Below are 22,269 nucleotides of genomic sequence, written 5' to 3' on the forward strand. Positions count from 1 at the left end.
CTGGCTGTTTGGGCATCTGGGGATCTGAGGCCTTGAAGCAGTTATGGACTTTGACGGGTTGCTAATTAAGCCTTGATCCGATTATCTAGATATACATTTGATTTAAAATATGAAGTAAAACTCCATCATCATTTAGCTTTTAAGAGACTTAAAAAAAAATACCCTCTTCAGCAACACTGGCTGATGGTGATAGGAAATCTTTGGAAGTGCCCATGAGAGAGTAAGAAGATTCAGTGCACCTGATATGTACTTTAAGCATCTGTGAAGCAGTAAAGGTGGTAAACAAATTACAGCCCGGTACAGATTTGCAGATTTGAGATCATTTGCAGGCTTTGAACACCTGGAGTTCTTACAGTTATGTATATTTATCTAATATCATCTGATGTTGATGTTCCCATGAGTTTATGTCCGTCGTGTTGAGTGACAGAATGACAAAACCTTTTGATTGTTTCCACTGTGCATACATGTCCGATGTCCAAGATTCCAGCCATAAACCAATACACAACTTTACAGCACGACATACAAACTTTAGTGTCACAGCGGTGAAAATCCCTTTACTTTTCTGGTGTCAAACACTTGACAACAACAGTGACCTTCCTGCCTGTATTCACCTGAGCGCAAGAGATTAGGCTATTACAGCGACACCCAATGTACCCATTGTAAATAAAAAAGTGTATTTTGGGCTTCTACAGTCACCTTATTCAACCTTATTATTAGTAGTATTATTGCTCACCTCCAAAATAAATAAATAAGTAAATATGAATTCATCAAATATATAATGTATAAATTAAATAATATTTTCAAAACACTAAATCTGAAAATGAATACATTATTAAATGTTTAAATAAAATTAAAAACAGTGTCAATTTTTACCACATAAAGTGCAAAATTTGACAAAATGTGCTGCTTCATTAACTTATAATATCGTTATCAATAATGTTATCATTAGCAGCAGCTGACCTGATAATTCGGTTAAGCTGTGGTGTAATATCTTTTGTATCCTCCTGTATTTAAAGAGTTCATCGGCTCTGAGCGGAACTTTTCATCGCCTTATCCCACCGGAACGCTTTTAGTGTAACGCACCGCTTGGCAGTCATGTCGGCGCTGAAGTCAGATCGCACACTGTTAGAGTAGTCCAAATTCAGTAAAACAAAAAAAATAATAATAAGTCATTCTGCAGTTCCTATGTTCAAAAATACACGATTTCGAGATAATGTTTTGAGGGGGAAGCGAGGCGTTCGCTGCGGAGCTGATTTATTTTGAGGTAAAGTAAGTTTCCTGCCGACTTCTCTCTGAGGCTTTTTCTCCTCTTGACTGTCAACGTTAGCTAACGTCAGGCTGGTTAGCTAAGTTGATTTGATTAAACCGGCAACACAGCAGCGACCTGCGTGCGTTTTGTTTACATGAACGTTACGTTGCAGAATTGCAGGAAGCAGAGCATTTGTTCAGGGCGTTGTGGTGTCGTGAACTGAAATTATTGATGCTTGCACCTCATACAAAGAGCTTCATAGCTTCGAGTAGTCAACTATGTTAATGTTAATTGTGTCACTGCAGGTCATGAAACGGCTGGGCTTTTGTGTCACGGCGTTACATGAGTGTTTGTGAGCTTTTACACATTTCATACTAATCCACTGTTAATCCTTTTTATTTGTGACATTTTTTTACCAGGGCGTGAATGTTATTCATGATAGCATTATAAATGATAATCAATGAGAGTTTATCTTGTTTTCTCAGTTGTTTGTTTGAGCCATGGCATCGCTATCGGAGGAGGTGCTGCTGGTGGTGAAAAAGGTTCGTCAGCGGAAGCAGGACGGCACACTATATCTGATGGCTGAACGTATAGCCTGGGGTCCAGAGGGCAAAGACCGCTTCACAGTCAGCCACCTGTATGCAGATATTCGTTGTGAGTACTGGAACCCCTGAAATTACAAGTAGAGCTGAGATACTAATGTGTAACAACACATTGTGGTCTCAAGCTGCGCTTTACTGCTGCTCTGTGCAGGTCAGAAGATCAGCCCGGATGGTAAAGCCAAAATTCAGCTGCAGCTGGTCCTTCACACCGGCGAGAGCACCACATTCCACTTCTCCAACGATAGCACTGCACTCAAAGACCGAGATGCTGCCAAGGAACTGCTGCAGCAGCTACTACCCAAGTTCAAGAAGAAAGCCAACAAGGAACTGGAGGAGAAAAACAGGTGAGACTATCGGCTATTTTCTCAAAATTGTACCAAGAGGATAGTCTATAGTTTAATCTGTTGTCAGTAAAATGCATGAAAAGACCAAAATCAACTGTGACTTTATCCAGCCAGGTGTTGTCTGTGTTGCTTATATCTCTTCGGTATAATGCAAATCAAACTTGCTCCGCTGTATGTAAAACTCACTATTGCATCAAATCCATTGACATCCATCCATTAACAAAAAATGCAATTTATGCTTGTTTGAGTACTATAAAAAGGTAGTGAAACGCCTACAGTCGTTTAGTAGGCAATCATTTAATCTCTAGTCAACATTTCAAGTCAGTGTTCTTGATTTATTTGGTGATAAAGTCATCATACCATAAAATGTGACAATATTTACATTGTAATGCATTTCAAGAGTAAAACATTAAAAATAAAATGGTTAAAGAAATAATTACACAGGGGATCAATGTGAAACTGTAAACTTTTGAACAAGCCATGATGCTATTTGAATATGATCTAATAAAAGTAAAGTCAGTGAACATAATGACACTGATCTCTGGCACTTGTCAAATCAGTGGCTGCAGATTTATCAACATATGTTTCTGATTTAAGGAGCTGACGGGTAAACCACTCACACAGTATAAAGAAGGCCAGATATTCCTAACTGCCTTGTATCGGTGTATGTGAATGTGCTCTTACAATGTTACATTTCTGTTTTCTCCTGCAGGATGCTTCAAGAAGATCCTGTTCTTTTCCAGTTATATAAAGACCTTGTGGTGAGCCAAGTGATCAGTGCTGAGGAATTCTGGGCCAACCGGTTAGGAGGCATAAACAACACAGACCCCACAGTGAACAACAACAAACAGGAAGTTGGTATATCTGGAGCTTTTCTGGTGAGTCGAGCTATTCTGATACACAATCACACCTATATTTTCTAATCTCTATTCAATTTTTGACTGAGCATTTTGAACAACATCCAGCTAAACATTAACGGACCTCTTTTTTTTTTTTTACCTTACAGGCAGACATTAGACCTCAGACAGATGGCTGCAATGGTTTACGATATAATCTGACAGCTGACATCATTGAATCCATCTTCAGAACATACCCTGCAGGTAAACAATTATATTATATCTCAGCTTTAAAGAGAGCCCATCCAGTCCAACGGTATTGACAGGCTACCACGAGCTTAGATTTGTATTTCAACCAAAGACTACGACAATCATTTTACTGATTAACAGAAGAAATGCTTTGTGAAATCAGTCGTCTGTAGTTAGAAGAAAACTGCACAGTCTAGTGCATGTTTTTCTCATCTCAGTCACTGATATAAAATGTATAACTGATATTCCTCATCAGGTATACAAAATATTGGAGTAAATATATTTATTTGAACTTGCATTGTACTTGCAGTGAAGCAGAAGTATAGTGAAAATGTGCCTCATAACCTGACGGAGAAGGAGTTCTGGACCCGCTTTTTCCAGTCCCATTATTTTCACAGAGACCGCATCAACACAGGAACACAGGACATCTTCTCAGAGTGTGCCAAGCAGGATGAGAAGGGTAGGAGTTCTGAACCTTTTCTTGCGGTCTCAGGACACGGATTATTTCATTAATGCAAAGTAAACCATCTGTAAAACAAGTCTGTTTAAAAATCTTGTCTCGTGCAGGGTTAAAGTCTCTGGTGATTCAAGGAGTAAAGAATCCTTTGGTTGACCTCTTGTCATTGGAGGATAAAACATTGGAAGAGGTGAGTTTCATTGAGATGATTAGCGAGCCTCAGCCACATCTTTCTACTCATTAATCATTTACTTGTCAAACTTTTTTCCATTTTCCCCCTCAGTCTCAAAACTTGTTGTTTTTTGTGACACAGGGCTATGGACTTAGCACAACACTACCCTCAACTTCCAACGCAAACAGGACGGTGAAGGAGAGCAGCAACTCTGCCATCATCAAGCGATTCAACCATCACAGTGCCATGGTGCTGGCAGCAGGCTCACGCAAAGGGTAAAGAATTTTTTTTTTTTTTTTTTAAAGACTACAAAGACGCTGCTCTGTATCTTTGTCTCTCTGCTAACTGCATCATGTGTTTAAAGGGAAGCACCAGCTGATCAAGTCAGTGAGACGAGCAGCACGGATGGAAACTCCAGGGATTCTGACTTCTTTCAGCCTCCTGTTAAGAAGGTACGATGGCTCTGTAGCTTTGTAATGGAGTTGTTGTTTTTTTTTAGTTGTCACTCTGTAACTACTTTATTTTGTAAACTCTTTTAGGTTAAATTGCAAGAAGCCATTGAATACGAGGATCTGCAAAGGGAAAAAAGACCAAAAACAGTTGCATTAAACCTGAAGAAGTCTGACAGGTATGGTTTGTTCGCATTTGATTTGTTATTTTTGTGTTTGTTCTTTACCTAGCAGGTGGCTGATGCCTTGAAAATTCGTATTGTTCAATATATAGTGTGGAGGGGGAAAAAAAAAAATTGTTTTGTTTTTTTACCTTTCAGAATCTGTAACTAACGCCTAATTAGAATTTTAACTAACTAATTTTGATTTTGAAATCAAACCTTATTCAATCAATTCGTGGTGGATTATTTGTGGCAGCTGTAGCAAAGTCTGTACAATTTTGAAGACAAGTTTAAGAGGAGGGTTAGTTATTTTCTGAGTCTCTCTCTCAGGTCAGGGCTCTCACTGTCTGTTTCATAATAGACTGGTGATAGAAGGTCAGATTAATTACACTGGTAAAGATCCTTTCAGTGTCTAACTCAACATCACAATCTCACTTCAGCATATAAAGTGAATCTACCTGAGTGAATAAGTCTTCGGTATTCACGGTATAGTCTTGTAAAACAGGCACATTTTAACCTGTAAACATATTCTAATATAACGTTTGTCACTCCTCTTCCTCTTTTTATTGTTCAAGGTATGCTCATGGCCCTGTGCCACTTCAGTCCCAACAGTATACAACCAGCCAGGATATCATCAACTCTGTCAACTACATCCAGCATGAGATGACCAACTACAAACCCAACCTCCCTCAGGTTAGACCAAACACTGTATTTCTATGTCTTTGTCATGGATTGTTTCGGTTAAAAAGGTGTTTTAACTCCCTCAGGAGTCACTTTTTCACCACATTGTTATCAGGTCTGCTCACACTTAAGACCAGCCTCTGTTGTGATTGAACAATCCTTGACCTTTGGACAAATATCATCTTTGTTGTTTGAGCTGTTCAAACACAGCACAAGATTGAATAATGACAAATTTTATTTTCTGACAATGAATTAATCATTACAGATTTATTGAATTGTAAACATGAAAGTTTTTAAACTATTATCATACTCTTTGCAGGTGTTGTCCAGCACAGCAGCTAGTTCTGCCATTGCAGCGCTTTCTCCAGGCGGCGTCCTCATGAACGCTGGCGCACAGCAAGCCATAAGTCGTAAGTGTGTTGTACAAATGAGATTCTTGTCATTTTACTTTCTTTTAATAACTTTCCTTTCACTTTTGATCTTTTTTTTTTTTTCCCAGAGATGGTACCCAGTGAGGTTCAAGGAGAATTGAAGCATCTTTATGTAGCTGCTGGAGAGTTATTGAGACACTTCTGGTCCTGTTTTCCTGTAAACTCGCCATTTTTAGAGGAGAAGGTGACTAATTTTCAGTTTATGTAAAAGTTATTTCCTGATCCTCTTGATTTTAGCAACACAAGAAAATCAAGTATTTTGACAATCACATTTACTATTTTATATGCACTTATATTTAATTATAATGTTAATTTGACATTATTAAATATTTATTCTTGATCAGTGGGAAAAAAAAAATCTAGCTTGCACCCACTGTGAAACTGAACTTTTTGTCCATAAGCTACACCACATAAAGTAGATAACTGTAAATTTGTCCAATGTCTGTCATCCGGTATGTTTCTTATAGGTGATGAAAATGAAGTCAAACCTTGAGAGATTTCAGATGACCAAGCTTTGTCCTTTTCAAGAGAAAATCCAGCGTCAGTACTTGAGTGCAAATGTAAGTGTCCGAGGTATTTCTAATGACTCAATAGCTGTCACGAGGTGGCTCTCGTCTTAAATCTCTGTGATGTTCCCACAGCTCACCGGACACTTGGAGGAGATGTTGCAGACTGCTTATAGCAAGTTCCACGTTTGGCAAACCCGCCGGATGATGAGGAAAACCTGAGCTCTGATGGTTTTGTCAAAGAGAAGACAAGAGAGACATTGAAGTACATGGACAAATGACTTGTGAAGGTCCTCTGGACTGCCGTGAGGAGACCACAGAGCACAGCCTAATGGAACGTAGCTCACAAGGGCTTAATGAGGAAGATATAGAGGGATGCTGCTACAACCCCAAATGTTCAACAGAGACTAACTGCATCTCAGTCACAAATAACTGTAATTAGTTTCTCTTTTCTTTGTGTTTTCTCAGTGGCTGAGAGATTGGTGCCGGTAATGGTTAAATGGGACTTTTAAAATGGTGTAAAATGACCAAATTTCAGATGGAAATCAGAGAAAAATGCTCTCAGGACAACGAGGCTGAGGTGTGAGACGCAAGCAGAGGACTGCCAGTGTGCTTCATCAGTGCACCGAGCAGAGACAGAGCGCTCTGACATACAAGGAGCCCCTTTGAACACAGGAGCGAATTGTGGAACTCTGTTCCAGAAAACCTGAAGCAAGAGGGGAAGTGAATATAGCAATAGTGAAAAGACATTTCACACTGGAGTGCATTAGGGTTTGTGACTTAAATCACACGGTCACTGGTTTGTAATGTCTGCACTGAAGACAGAAACGTAATTCTGAATTAAAGTGAAGCATAACGCTTTTGTTGATGCCGCTGTCTAATCAGATCACAGTGCTTCCTTCATGTCCTTGCACTGCAGCTTATGTTTCTGGTGCTGTTGATGTGGTCAATCATTTAATTTGTTAAATTTTAGGTTTAAAATCCCAGAGAGATCGTTTGTCTGCTGTGGTGAACTATAAACTACAGTATGCAGAGCTGTAGATGTGTGTGTGTGTTGCCTTCCTGTTTGCGGAGCTGCTTTTTGGTAAAATATGGAAATGGTTTCAGTTCTAGTTGAGACAAACTAACGCGTCCAGAGTGGCTGCTTTCAGGAAGCGTCCTCACATTAGTTGAGCGGAGCTGTCACGCCGGCTGCTAGATTGGATCCGCGGGAGGAAGCGTCTGCCTGTGATTGGCTGTGGGAGGCTCGTGGCTAAAGCCTTGTGATCGGGATAGGCTGACGGACCGGTTGCTTAACAGCGAAACAACCAATCACAGCAACGAGCCTACGGCCGATCCAATCTAGCACCGGCGAGCTATCACGGGTGGACTGGTTACAGTCCGACCGCTGTGTTGCTCCAAAACGCCACCAAAAAAAAATAAAAAAAATCAGAGATGTTAAAGAGAGGTTTGGTGTGGTTTTACAGGCGGTAACGCCGGAGTGTCCGTCCGTCCGTCCGGTGAGTTGAACTGACAAAACTACGAGTGAATGGCAACGTCGGTGTTTTAAGCTTAGCGTGCTTGCTAACTTGTTATCGCAAACAGAGTAAGTCTGGAGTGTACCGGGGAAAAAAAGTACTCGGGTTTATCTCAAGTGTAATAAACCGTCACACGTATAATTTCACATCGCGGAGCTGTGAAATGTTCAATCTTTCAGGCCTCCCAAATGCTGCCGTTAGTTAGCATCAGTGTCATCAGACGGGTCTCGTGATTCAGGCTGGTCGAGTCGCCTCTAATCAATACTCCCGTTCACCGCTAATCAATACTCCCGTTCACCGCTAATCAATACTCCTGTTCACCGCGTCATCAATACTCCTGTTCACCGCGTCATCAATACTCCCGTTCACCGCTAATCAATACTCCCGTTCACCGCTAATCAATACTCCCGTTCACCGCGTCATCAATACTCCCGTTCACCGCGTCATCAATACTCCCGTTCACCGCGTCATCAATACTCCTGTTCACCGCGTCATCAATACTCCCGTTCACCGCTAATCAATACTCCCGTTCACCGCTAATCAATACTCCCGTTCACCGCGTCATCAATACTCCCGTTCACCGCTAATCAATACTCCCGTTCACCGCTAATCAATACTCCCGTTCACCGCGTCATCAATTAAAACTAACGTAAACCAGCAGCCCGGTTGTTCATTAGATCCGGTGACACTTACGTGTAATCTTTAATTGAACTAACAGAGCACGAAATCTCGACAGAGGTACTAGTACTTTCACTACCAGTACTTTCACTACTTTAGTATTTATCATTCATGCGCGTTTATATTGTAATTCAGCTTCCGACGGACCTTCTGTGCAGCTTCTATCACTTTAGGAGATGCTGCTTACAAAACAAAACGAGCTTCTAAAATACGATTCGTGATTGTGGTTTACACTTTGAACGAGCTCCAGCAAATCTGCATATTCCCTTTAGCAGTTTTCAGTGAACCTAAGCGACTTTAGTTCAGTGAATAACCTCACATTGAAATACATCTCGGTCACAGTAGAGCTTTAAAAAGAATAGAAATAAGTAGGTCAGAGCTGACTGCTGCTTTTCTCTTTCGTCTGAATTGCCTGTGTCGACTATAACGCAAAGAAGCATTTATATTAGACATAGAAATGTTTCTCATTACAGTATATGGTTGCTCTGGTGATTTATTATATACAGTGAATCTGTGTAAAACCAGATGTTAATCAAAGTCACGCTATACTGTCACAGCGGTTTTTGCACTGTCAAAACGGTCTTTCTGCCAATATTGACTGCTGACTCCAGGTCAAAGGACAATTATAGAGATCATAGCATGTTTTTATCTTAGAAAACTAAGCCTGAAACAGAATTTAGTTCATGCATCTGTAAAATTAAGCAACTGTCACCCATTTTTAGGAAGTTCAATTTCTATTCATTTAGTAACGGCAGTTTCACTTCATGCTGGTAATAACTAGAAACAGTAGTAAACTTGAGAATGATCTGTTTGGTGTTTTTTGGGTTTTTTTTCCACAACAAGTTTACACGAGTTAAAGTCTGATGATGAGGAGTTTATTCTGGGCTGCAGCGTGTCATGACTGGTCAATTTAAGAGAGAAGGTACGCCACTGAAAGCCATGTGATGCCACGTAGCCGAGGGCCGTGGTATGCAAGGAATCTCTCTTGAGGTCCCTCGCATTTATTTCCTTCACTTCTCTGACTCACTCTTTCTCTCTCAGCTCTGTCGGATCACCAGGGACGATGCCTCTGATACCAGTCGTGCCAGAGAACCACAATCATGCACTGGCAGAGTTTGACTGCCTCGACCCTCTTCTGTCTGCTCTCCGTTTAGACTCCGGCAGGCTCAGGGTAGGTTTTGCTCACACCGGCAACGGGGAATGACGAGGAAAGTACAAAGCTGTACTTCCAATTCACTGAGCCTCGCCTCCAACGCGGCAAATAATCGACACGTGTACCATTAGCGGTAAAGAGCACGAGACAAGAGGAGGGAGAGAGAGAGAAGCCAATGGTAACTCATAAATTAAAGATGGGTTTTCATCTGCACATGTGGTTGTTTACCAACGATGACAACAGCTATGATACCATTCCACATCACGATTTTGTCAAACTCCTTTTTTTTTTTGAGTGAAAGACAACTAGAAATGATACAGTGTGCGTTTATCTTTTAAAGTTACTAGAAAGTTTAAAAAAAAAATGCCCGATAGTATGTAGACGTAATCTCCTGCAGCTACAGTGGACGTAATGTGGGCAGTACACCTAAGAAGTAAATTATGCTATCACAAAAAAAAATTCATCTAGATTTATCTTCTTTTTTTTTTTTTCAACAACTGATGAGTTAACTCTTTTTAAATGTGACTGTGTTACAGTGTACCTGTTTGGCCGTGTCCAGGAAGTGGCTTGCGTTAGGAACATCTGCAGGAGGGTTGCACCTCATTCAGAGGGAGGGCTGGAAACAAAGGCTCATTCTCACTCACAAGGTAAATATTGTTCTGCTGGTAGCTGATACTGCAACACATAAACAGGAATGCAGTGTTTGTAGGTTTGCATGTGTCCATAGATAAAATTCTTATTCACTCTTCACCAAATGTGGGCTCTTTTTTTTTTCAGGAGGGATCTATCACTCAGGTGGTATGTTGCCCTCATGATGAAGACTTTATTGCTGTTGCAACAAGGTTAGAGTCTCTCCATGATGTTTTGTACTTCTATGTTTTTAAGCAAAAGTCATCCTCTTCCTCTTTTTCTTAGTCTTTTTTTGTATCTCTGTGTTTGGTTGTGTTTCCTGTATGGTTCACGGTGTCTTGTCTGTCGTACAGTCAGGGCCTGGTGGTGGTGTGGGAGCTACAGCTGGAGCGGCGTGGTCGTCCAGACAGAGTCAGTGTGTCCTGGGAGCACAGAGGTCACACCGTCACTGCACTCTGCTGGGACACCAGCGCGCTCCGAGTTTTTGCCGGGGATTCTGGAGGGAAGGTGACTTTTCTCCGTGCAGGATCCTCTAAACTGGGCAAGGTAATGATTCACTGCTGATTAACAGTGAAAGTTGTTCGTAGTTAAGAAGGTTAAAACATGCAAATGTATAGTCCCTTTTAAATACGTTGGGTGATTTAATTATTTTACCATAAGCCCTTTCACATAGTTTACATTAGTTGTGTGACAACTGAAATAATGGGTGTTTGTATTCTTGCTTCTTATGTTTTTATTGGTCCAGCAAACTCCTACTTGCTGTGATTCAGCCCTCTAAATTTACTATATTTTATTGTATCAGTCTTCATATCCATGTCATGTGTGATTAATTATGTAATATTCTTTTTGTCTCTAGGGGTCAGCATTTGTCATCTTCCCTGTCCAGACTGTCACCATTGTTGACTCTAAAGTGGTTCAGCTCGGGTACCAAGATGGCCGCCTGCTCGTGTCTTCCCTGAGCCGCTGCTACCTCTGCGACACAGACAAGTGAGTTCCAGCATGGCTCTGTCTGCCTTGTGTCCCATAGCCAATCTTGAGGGAGATATTCCTCGATATACTAGTTTTGTGACGTTTTATGAAGAATTCTTTACAAATCTTTCAATCATTGGCCTCTTATGTTTTCTTAATCAAAGGCTACAACTAGTTTCTCTGGCCGCCTTAAATATTTCTGTTGTTGTGTATTTTTCTGTCTGTGACTGCCTTCAGGGAGAAGTTCTGGCGTGTTGGAAATAAGGAGCGTGACGGAGAGTATGGAGCCTGTTTTTTCCCTCAGAACAGGGGTTTGTTAATGGGTCAGCCTCCGCTGCTCTACAGTGCCCGGCCGGGGTCCCGAATATGGGAGGTTAGTTTTAATGGCGAGGTCCTGAGCACCCATCAGTTCAAACAGCTACTGGGATGTCCTCCTCTTCCTCTCATCACTTATAGGTAATGTAAGTTCCCACTTATGGACCTGCTGTTTAAGAAAGGCCAGATTCTTAATTTATTTGTTCTACGTCTTCCTGCAGAGATGAGCCAAATTACAATCCAGTGCAGAAGAGTCCGCAGTCAATCGCCTTCACTAAACTGCTTTATTTTGGGTAATATTATTAGAAATATTTTATCATCCGATTTGCTCGACTGTCAGTACATTTTATCATATGCACATTAATAAGCACAAAGTAAATATTTTAAATATATAGGACAGCATCAAAGACAAGCGTGACGTTTTTATTAAAATAATCTACAGATGAGCCTGCCACTCGAGTAACTGTACACTTTTATTTGTGTAGAGACCAGAACCTGTTGACCTGGACTGATTCAGCCATTTATATCTTCACACCTCAGAATGGACAAGTCCTCCTGTGGACCGAAGTTAAAGGTGCGTTCACTGCTTTCTTCAAGAATACCTGCAGCAACCTGCAGGAGTAACCGAGCAGTCAAACATTTCGTTCATGAACACAAACCTTCATGTTTTCCTGCACATTGTAGTCATCACGTGTCCATTCAGCGAAATAGTTTTCAGAGCATTGTAAGTGTCTCAATACAGATCCAAAAAGTTATTCTTAATCATGTAATTATCAGGACAGGTAATTATTATCAATCCCAGTGTTCATGACGTGGGTGGATCATGGAAGTTGTAGTTTTTAGCAATGATCCTCTAGACTTTTTTTTTTTTTCTGTACTAATTTATTAATCCCAACCTGTTTTTTTGTTGTTGTTGTTGTTGTTTCTTAGATTTGGTTGAAGTTGCAGTATACCGCAGCGAGCTCTTCTGTCTCCATGGCAGCGGGCGTCTGTCCCACCTCTCCCTGTTATCCGCAGAGCGCTGTGTTGAGCGTCTGCTGCGCAGGGAGTCCTGGCTTCCAGCTGCTGCCGTCTGCTGTATGTTCCAGCACGCGATCACCACCAGCAGGGTGAGATGGCTGCTGCTGCCAGACTAACTGGCCTCACCTCTGTAGACGGTGTAACTAGACTCCAGTCTTATCTGGCCTAAGCCGTTCATTTGAATTCTTGATATCCTGTGTTACCAAGGATAAAGCAAAGAATGTAACTGTTCACCTGAAAGGAAACACGTGTGGTGTTTAATTTGAGTCCTACTATTGACTAAGAAACCGTATTATACTATTAATATGTAGGTATTAAGGGATCATCTCGGTACAGTCTTAATGTATTAAAGTTATCAACAATATGGGTTTGTGCAGATGGTGAAAGACAAATGTGAAATTAGCTCCAGGTTAAAGTGCATCAAGGATTTTAAATCCGGTTTCTTAACCACATTTCTCATTCATAATCTAAATATTAATGAATTATTCCTGTTTAATTTAGGCCAGAAAATCAATTCCCATCGACCGCCTTGAACACCTGAGGTCTCAGCTCAGTTCCAGCACACACCTGGAGCTGATTGGCCAGCTGGAAGAAGTCATCACAAAGCTCGAGCCTCTGGACTCCGCCTCCAGCAGCCGCAGAAGCAGCATCTCCTCACATGTAAGAATGGATGTTCTCATGTCTTTAAATGATTTTCAGTGTAAAGAGTTTGCCAGATAATAAGAAAACTGTAGGCGATGAGAACCCAACTTTCAATTCATTCAGCTGTGAAACCAATTTAATCATTTTACTATCGGGACAAGGGACAGATATCGCTATTGCATTACTTTGCAGTTTGTTGAGGATTAGCAGCCTTCATTGGTGGAACTAAATTTGTACGTACAAATATAGCTGAAAATATCCATTTAAATATCTCCATCATGACTTGTCTCTCTCTCTCTCTGACTGGTCATAAGGTCCATGGAGCTGCTAATTTCATACAAAAAAAAATATTCATTATAATGTAGTTTGAGTACAAGAAGCAGAGCACTGTTGTAAAAAGAAATCTCCATTCAATACATTTTATGTCAATGAGCTTATTGTAACTGAAGCGGGAAGCTTCTGTCTTTCTGCGTACATACATAATGAAAGAGTACAGTGATGTCAAATCCATCGTTATCCAGGAGAGCTTCAACGTCCTGGACTGTGGAATCTATCGTGTGATCAGCCGCAGAGGAAGCCAGTCAGATGAGGAGACGGGCTCCCTCATCAATCCCTCCACGTCAGAGGAGGAGCGGCTCAAAGAGTTCAGTTTTGTGCAGGAAGACGATCAGGTGGATCATGGTAAGAGGCACATTTTCCAAAATTGTATATTTAAATTCAGTTAAGATCCTTTGAATGGTGGTGGACATATTTTCTGATTTTAATGATGAATAAAAAACACTGTATTATTGTATTCTTTATTACTGTACCATAGTTGTTTTCTGATTTACAGTCACTTTCTGTTTAATCGACACACTCTGGCACAAATGCAAATGAGGAAAAACTTGAATAGTCCCTGTGATGAAAAATTCGGTGCCCCTAGCTGGATTTAGTAAATACTACTAGTGCCAAGTGAGGTGGACACAGAACAGACATAGAGGTGATGCTGTTTTCATCGGCTCTCAGTCAAAGTATACTCTCTGAAAAGATGTCAGCAGAACTAATGAAACGACTAATACTAAAACACTGATCACAGCAAACCAGAAATATGCAAACAAGTAACTCCCTCACACACCTTTCCTTCTTCTTTTCTTCACGCTGTCTTTTTCTGTGTCTCTCTCTCTCTCTCTCTCTCTCTCTCTCTCTCTCTCTCTCTCTGTGCGCGTGTGTGTATGTGTATGTGTATGTGTGTGTGTGTGTGTGTGTGTGTGTGTGTGTGTGTGTGTGTGTGTGTGTGTGTTTGTAGCAGGAGCAAACGTCTGTGCCTCGCCTGATTTTAATGTTAAAAGAGAGTAGAGTTGTTTTCAGTTTTACATCAAACACGCCAGTAAAACATCTGAAAAAAAACAAAAAAACTTTTAAGGTTAAAAAAAAAAAAGCCAAATATTTTGGATTTGGAACATTTCTGGCTGCTGGTAGATTTATCAGTGTAAAAGTGACTGATCATAATTTGACTCTTGGACTTTCGGTCTGTTATAATGATTATATGTATCTGTTCCTAATACCTTCCTGTGTTTTTTGCCTCTAAAATGAATGTGTTTGTAATGTAAGTTGAAAAAACAACAACTATTAATCATAAATGTTGCACTGCTGCTGCTCGACTGGATTTGCTGTGAAAGCTGACCAATTTCTGTGATGATTTACACGCGTTACAAATACAATCTTCACTTCACGAAACTGTTCATTTCATGTTTCTTATCCGTTCCATTGTATCACACGTGTATCATCATTTAGGTTCTGTTTTGTTTTTGTGTGCGTGTTGTGCAGCATTTGATTTATGTCGTCTCGACGGTGGTGTCTGGCACATTTACTCCATCCGCTTGCATTATGTCCACCACATCTCATCGTTCCCTCCCCTACTCCATCTACCTGTGTTTGTCCTCCGACTCTCGCCCCCACCTTTGTTCAGATCCGCAGAGCAGTGAGCGCATGGAGGCTGAGCGATCTGAGCAAGGCCTGCAGTTCCACCTCCCACTCTCATTCCGTCCCAAACCCCCCCGCATCGCACTGCAGGCCGTCAAAGACAGGTGAACGAACATCCAGAGAAATAAAGGGCCGACATGCTGATGGCTTTAAACAGAAGAGTGTGTCACAGCAGCTCGCGACACACAAGACATGCAGTTACAGTGTGCGGCTTTAAGATATATATTAACACCAGTTAAATTAATTGTGGTTTGTACTTCCTTAGTCTGTATTTCCCTTGAGGAGTGAAACTCCTGCTTTAAACTTTTATTAAAGCACAGCTGTGCTTTCAGACAGCAAACTTCCTCTTTCCACTGAAGACCCACATCTATGTTTTACTATTGACATGTTCATCTGTGTGTTTCATTTCTAAGCATCACATTCATTTGTCATCAAAATGAAACGGTTCAGTGTTTGTTGTTCTGCTCATCTTTCTGACGGTTACATTGTTAAACCACGCAAAAAAAAACAACGTATTTGTGAATGATCGTTTTATTCTTCAATTTTCTTTTCATCAGTGTTTCTAGTTTCGTGAAGAAGACAACGGAGAAGATCAACACCCTCCAGAACTCTGAGCTCTGGCAGCGGCCTGAATTCAGAGAAGGCGGACACGCTGAAATATTAGCTGGCACGAACCCGTTCTCAGAGGAAATGGAAAATGAGTAAGTACAGACCTCCAAAAAGTGAAATAAAACCATTGTAGAACGATTTCTACTGACAACAAATGTGTACGTGTCGTGGTGTTTCGTTAAAAACAAAACGGAAATAAGTCCACACTCATTTCTTTTTCTTTTTTTTTTACTTCTGCTTTTGTGGTAAAAAAAAAAAAATACCAGTGAAACTAAATCAGATCAGACCAGTAAATTGTATTTGTCGCCACAGAGTTTATGATGACATATCGAACACAGAGGCCGACATGCAGGAGCTTCGATTAGCTACAGAGCGAGCTATGTAAGTACTGCATGGCATTTATTTAGAATCCTGACAGCAGTATTTTATAACCTTTTTGGTTTCCAGTTTTCAATAGAAACTGAATAGACCTCTGGTATTCAAATGTTACATATATTCTCCCAACATCAGCTCCCTGATTCAAGATCCTTTGGTGCTGCTGGATCCAGTCGGCCTGAGAGAAGCTCTGCTGGAGTGGCTGCCAGTGCTGGAGCGAATCCTCGAGCCTGCAGAGCTCGTCTCAGCCACTGCAGGTGATTCAAACATGGATGGATCAGGAGAGGAGAGATGGGATAGAGATGATCTAAACACCTGCTCAGAACAACAGGAGGAGTCTGCCTGCTCATCGGGAGAACCAGCAGAGATCGTTACAGAGGACAAGAAAGAGTCCCTCGAGCTCGGAGAAAAAGAGGCCCAGTGTGGGAAACGGCTGATGTTAGACTCAACCGAGAGTCCTCCGGAGCCTGTCCGAGTGGTGGCCCCGATACCTGTGCCATCAGATCTCCTGGTTAATCTCACCGAGCTGGCCACACTATACACAGAGCTGAGCTGCTTTAGAAACCAGACTGACCGGGCGCCGGCGTGCAGAATGTTCCTGCGCCGCTACTTCTTTCTGTTGGATCAAGAGCGTGTGAGAAGGATGTGTCTGCTGTGTTACCAGGATCAGCCAGAGATACAGAGCTCTTTCACCGAGGCCATGCTAGGTGAGGAGTTTATCCTTCAATTTCAAACACCTACTTTGGTTTATTTGATTTTTTTTTTTTTTTTTTCAGATTAAAATTCATAAATCAAGAAAGAGAAAATATTTCAAAAGAAACAAAAGAGCAGGGCTGTAGTGCACCTATTTGAAATGAAAAATATGCTAAAAATAATTGCACTTAAATGAATAATGAAGTTAAACATGAATTAGTAAAAGATATTGTATTATGTGCCCACTGAGTAATAAAAAAAAAAAGGTTTTTAGATATCCACATTACTTTCCCGTTTCATAAATAAATCAATCTAGCTGCTCCTTTTGAGTTATAAAAACCCTTTACTCGTCATTTTAAAAATCTTAAAACCGAGAATCTGATGACTTCCAGTCCGAGCCGCTTTTTTTCCCTGTGAACATGCCAAACATTAATGCTTGTTGGCAGCTACACAAAAACAATCCAACTAATACCCAAATAGTTATAAATGTAAATCTGATCAAAATACATATTGCAAATAATCACATTGAGCAATTTATTTGTATTTTTTTAAACATGACAGTTGATACCTCTCTTAGTTCACCGTTGTCACATACTGTGGTCATAATACTGAAGAATACTTTCCTTACTTTAGTTGAAATTAATGAATTCCCAGGGAGAACTTCAAACTCTATTCATTTGTATCTCCATCTCCTCTTGTAATGTCACTTTTAAATCTGCAACCTAAAGTCTTCAGTGGTTAAATTTGGAATCATTCGCTAAATTTGAGAAGTCTTGTTTTCCTCTAGAGTTCACTCAGTCCAGTAAGGTGGTGGAAGTCTTTCAGAGAGGCGATCTGCTCCGATCTCTGCGAAGTCTGAGAGAGCTGCAGCCCTGGAGTGCACCTCCTCTCCTCGCTCACCTGTACAGGTCAGCACCCGCATGTTTCTTGAACAGTTGATCTTCAAGAAGGAACAGAAAGAAAAGTGTGTTCAGACTTTGACATTGGGATTCAAAATATCTGAGTTTAAGACGTCAGCTGGATCAGAACTAGCTGTTGCTCAGTAGCGCGTCGGCATGTGAAAACTTTAGACCGGCGCTGCGCGTACATTGAGAATAGTCTTTCCCTGATGTAGGAAACGTATTGTATCCACATTTTGAAACTTTTATAATGTAATAGTGAACTAAGATCACCATGCTACTATGCAGGCTGTATGAGAAGCACGGGGAGGCAGCTGTACGCTCCTTTTCCCAGTTCTATCCTACCGTGACTCCTGCTGACGTGATGACCATGGCTCAGCCAAGCCACTTCCTGGCATACCTAGATAATCTGGTCCAATTACAAACTGAGGAGCACAGGTACATCTTCAAGTTCATCTTTTGGTCAAATTACAGAAGAATAAAGACATCCCCTCGTTGCAGAATGTAGCATTTCTTTCTTTCGTTAGGTTGTCCTTTTTGCAGTCCCTCCTTGAACCAGAATCACTGAGGCAGGATTGGCTGGAGCTGGCACTTACCCATGATGCTCCTCAACGCTGTGATACCCTGACTCCTGATGGACAGCCCAGGTCTCGTACTGTTCATATCTGAAAAATGCAAAATAACACTTTACTTTCATCATTCCTACCAAATGTATGCACACTTGGTAAGAATACAAGTATTATTTTAACCTATAAATGCTCAGTAAATGAAATAGTCTAAATTTGAAGCTCGACATCAACCAGGTAAACGTGAACTAAAATCAACACGGCTTGAAAGATGCGAACGAAGCTGCTGTCATGGTTATATTTCACTGCTGGATTGTATTTAAGCCACAACAGGCTTAGATACTGAAGTGAAAGTGAAGGGCAAGAATAAATGTGCCCAAATTGACTGTGTGTCTTCTGCTGCAGGTGGCATTCCCATCGTTTCAGCTGGGGTTATGGACGTCTCCTGTCCCTGCTCATTAGTCTTCCTGCAGACTTGTCCTCGAAGCAGAGGATGGCAGAGATTTGCCACAGTCACGGGTATTTATTATTTTCTTCATTTTGAAAAAGAGTCATTTTATGTTTTTGATATTTGGGAGTGAGTTATAGTCATATACTGTGTGTGTGTGTGTGTGTGTGTGTGTGTGTGTGTGTGTGTGTGTGTGTGTGTATGTGCACACAGGTATTGGACCGGCTACCTCCACCTCTGCAAGGAGCTGCAACGTCGCACAGAAGCCTTCTCCACCATCTGTCAGCTGGACGACATCAGTCTGCTGGAAGAACCTGATGGTAAAACTGTTTTCTCTCGGACAGAAGACGAATTCAGTCGATTCGATTTCTAATGGTTGACAGGAGAGTCGGTCATTGTATCCCTCAGCTTATAGCCAAAAATACAGCGACGTAAAAATACTCCACTTAAAGTAAAAGTCCTGCACGAAAAATAATTCTGAGACAAAAGTGTTCAAGTAAAAGTCCTGGTTTAGAGGGAAAAATCACTATTTGATGGAACTAAATTGTAGACCTGTGAGATGTGACCCCGACTATGAACTGCTTTTTGTAAAACATCAGAAGATAAGACATTTATAGATGATGGATGGATGCATTTTAACAGACTGTTATATTATCCATCGTGTCAAATATTCATCTTAAAAGTACTTAATATTTCCCTCTGAAAAGCAGTGCACTGGAGAAGTGCTGTAGTTGCATGAGAAGCCAGAAATACAACATTTTAAGTGGCAGCTACTGAACATCGAAGATAGTCTCAATAAAGTTGACAAGCTGTAGCTTCAAGCTGAAATCTGCTGAACAGCAAAATTAATGAAATGTTGATTATTGATTTGACACTGACCGTTGTGACAGTGACCTTACTTAAGGCTGACTGGGTTAACTTGAGTAAACCGTGGCAACCTGCTACTTGTCCCATTTTAACTCTGGCGTTTAGAGTTTGTTGGCCAATTGAATCATTGTCCTGGTGATAAACCTGGAAATATTTGACTTTAAAAGTTTGTGTCTGTTTTAGGGGAGACTGTCTTATGTTGGGATGAGGTTCAGGTTCGACCAGTACTTAAGCACATTTATGCATCACTTCCTTCGGATAACCCAACCATTTATGTTCCTCTCTTTTATTGCCTCATCTTGTCATTGTTGAGAAATAGGCAAGATTTATAACTGTGAATTGTTTTTAGCATGCAAGGTTGTTAGAGATCAGGAAATGTGTAGGTAATTCATAATTTACCTCGGTGATACTGTCTGCACTCACTGTAGTGACTTCACGGACAATCACCCAGATTAAACACCGACAGGTTAAACCACCGTCATAGACTCACGTCTAAACGGGTTATTTTCCAGGTGTTGAGCTGCAGACCTTGGACGAGTGGAAGCTCCTGATCCAGCTGTCTCAGCAGTGCAGCAGAGTGGTGGACTCCGATCAGGTCACGGGTGTGAATGGGAGCAGCTGGGCCAACGGCTCGGCAGACTGCGGAGGAAAGATCAGCCCGGAGAATCTGACCCTCATGCTGGCTCGGACAGCCGGGCCTGACCGAGCTCTGTCGGTCCTGGAGGATTGTGGGATGCAACTGGTCCTCTCGGACCACTCCAAACTAGTCTGTGAGCTGCTGAGAGTTGCTGAGAAGAGGCAGAGGTGGGTCAGGCTGAGGATTACCGAGCTATCAAACTCTTACTAGCCCAAATGAATGGGAAGCAGGTCATTTAATTTTTGTCAACAGCAATAAAAAAAAATCGGTGAAACACAATAACCAGACTTTCTCATCAAATAACATGTTGGGATGTGGACACACTACCATGAGAAAAATACTGTTTTTAACCCATCAACTTTATTGGATTTGCCTCGTGTAGAGAGAAGAATAAAATGTTTAAGGATGTTAATCAGCGGTTTGGAGAGTTTGACAGTTATCTTAGTTGTCTGAAAAGTATCTTTTTAACAGGTAAATGTTTAACCAAAATATGTGGAAGAAGTTTTTCTTGGTTTTTCATTGTCATATTTAAAAAAAATAAACCTCTAGAAACAAAGGGTGTTTTTTTTCCTTTTTCAGAGCGATGATCCAGACGATGCTCGAGCGCTGCGATCGCTTCCTGTGGTCTCAGCATGCCTGACTCCAGATCAGCAGCTCCTCTGAAAACAAACAACTGAACTAACACTCATTGTAAGTCTTCCCACTAACTGCTGTTGAAGCTGTGACTTCATTTATACACTGTGATAATTATCAAAGCTTCTGAGTTCAGATGGAGGTATTTCTCCTCTAGTGAAAACGGTATTATCTGTTTGACTATAACTCGTCTTCATTCCATTTACTTACAGATTTGATCAATATTAAAGTGTATGAACACATTCATGTTTTTTTAAATTATTAAGGTTAATGCTTTTTGCATGTGCAATTAATCAAGCATCTATGTATGATTGCTATTAAAAAAACAAAAAGTGAACTGGTAATAATTATCGTATAATGTTCTAACCTTGTAATATCATGTGAATAAAAACTGTCTATACAAAGCCTCTTGTTATAGCCATTGATTTTTTTGTTTTGTTTTGTTTCGCTTTTAAGATCAAAAGCTTTCAGTCAGCAGTAAGATGATCAGGACTGGGGACTGGATTTTTCTCCTGTGTCGGAACCATCAGGGGGAAAATCCACAAAAACAGCAGTGGAGAAACACAAGAGTGTAAAAATTTAATCCAATTTGCAGATGAACTAATAATCTGCTTTTGTTTATTCCTGCAGTGTGAAAACTGAAAGCTTTGGGGGTTGTTTTTTTTCACTTTAAAGTGTTGTTTTATTCCAGTTAAAGTTACTAAAAATAAAATACAATTATTCTCAGTTGGTGTCTATTTGAGGTTTTGAGGTCAGCAAAAAATCATTAGGAAATGAGGTTGAACTGGCCCTTTATCTGTAGGTCAAATATTTGGTTGCACTTTTGAGAACAGACTATTTCTCCAACATTAGCTCTTCTTCCAGCACACACAGTAGATGATGGGTCACGTGATTCAACAGAGATAATACTAATAACAGTGTAATGAAATGGGACTGATGACTCGCTCGATGGTATCACACACCTGGAGCATCAAAGAGCGGCCGTAGTGAATCCCGCTGCTTCTCATTCGAGTTTTAAAGGCTCACATTGGACACAACAACTCTTTATGAGTCACGTCCTCAGCGGTGATTTAACTGAGAGCTTTCTGTCTGATCCTTTATGGCTTTTTTTTTTTTTTTTTTTTTTTTTTTTTTTTTCCTTTTCATCCTCGTGCTCGGTTTATCGTCATTTCCCCAAATCCCTGCGTCCCTCATGTTGCAGCCCCCCCCCCCCCCCGTCTGGGTCACTGGCACTGCGACCATCAGATTGAAGGTTTTGGCATGAGGCAAAGACACAGATACATTTGTAATAAATTTTTAAAAAAATCCCCCAAAACTGAACTTACTTTGTCATTGTGAAATACTGTTTGGCTACAAAAAAAAAAAATACAAACCTGTCATTTTAATCTGCTCCTAAAGTTACTTGGACATCTAATATTTCAACCGCCTCTGTCTGGTTGGTTGGTCCACCACAACAAAGTCATACATCCTCTGCTCCTCCGAGGGACGGCTCAAATTATTTAATTTATTTGAAATACTG

General features: G+C 40.8%; 2 protein-coding genes across 3 annotated transcripts; both read left to right on the top strand.

Moving 5' to 3' along the window:
- The first annotated feature begins 1,098 nt into the window (after positions 1-1,098).
- On the top strand, positions 1,099-7,125 carry gtf2h1 (general transcription factor IIH, polypeptide 1). Its single transcript, XM_069162591.1, has 15 exons — positions 1,099-1,264; positions 1,735-1,903; positions 2,003-2,195; positions 2,908-3,073; positions 3,202-3,295; positions 3,591-3,740; positions 3,848-3,927; positions 4,051-4,184; positions 4,274-4,361; positions 4,449-4,537; positions 5,095-5,212; positions 5,520-5,610; positions 5,700-5,815; positions 6,099-6,191; positions 6,273-7,125. The coding sequence occupies exons 2-15, from the start codon at positions 1,750-1,752 to the stop codon at positions 6,357-6,359; spliced, it is 1,653 nt and encodes a 550-aa protein (XP_069018692.1). The 5' UTR covers positions 1,099-1,264; positions 1,735-1,749; the 3' UTR covers positions 6,360-7,125.
- A 362-nt stretch (positions 7,126-7,487) lies between these two features.
- hps5 (HPS5 biogenesis of lysosomal organelles complex 2 subunit 2) lies at positions 7,488-21,148 on the top strand. 2 transcript variants are annotated; one of them, XM_069162589.1, is made up of 23 exons: positions 7,488-7,636; positions 9,374-9,503; positions 10,022-10,132; positions 10,263-10,327; positions 10,469-10,661; positions 10,972-11,102; positions 11,322-11,540; positions 11,621-11,692; positions 11,885-11,973; positions 12,330-12,508; positions 12,921-13,079; positions 13,583-13,742; positions 15,010-15,127; positions 15,581-15,724; positions 15,945-16,013; positions 16,143-16,714; positions 17,488-17,608; positions 17,888-18,037; positions 18,127-18,246; positions 18,571-18,684; positions 18,827-18,933; positions 19,993-20,284; positions 20,697-21,148. In XM_069162589.1, the coding sequence occupies exons 2-23, from the start codon at positions 9,396-9,398 to the stop codon at positions 20,755-20,757; spliced, it is 3,354 nt and encodes a 1,117-aa protein (XP_069018690.1). In that variant the 5' UTR covers positions 7,488-7,636; positions 9,374-9,395; the 3' UTR covers positions 20,758-21,148. The 2 variants fall into 2 exon arrangements, with proteins under 2 accessions (XP_069018690.1, XP_069018691.1); XM_069162590.1 differs by lacking the exons at positions 7,488-7,636; positions 9,374-9,503 and adding an exon at positions 9,584-9,663.
- Positions 21,149-22,269: the final 1,121 nt, after the last annotated feature.

The sequence above is a fragment of the Embiotoca jacksoni genome, unplaced genomic scaffold (genome assembly GCF_022577435.1).
Source record: "Embiotoca jacksoni isolate LCO1_2020_lvr unplaced genomic scaffold, fEmbJac1.0.p SCAF_3, whole genome shotgun sequence".
In the NCBI taxonomy this organism is placed as follows: domain Eukaryota; kingdom Metazoa; phylum Chordata; class Actinopteri; family Embiotocidae; genus Embiotoca; species Embiotoca jacksoni.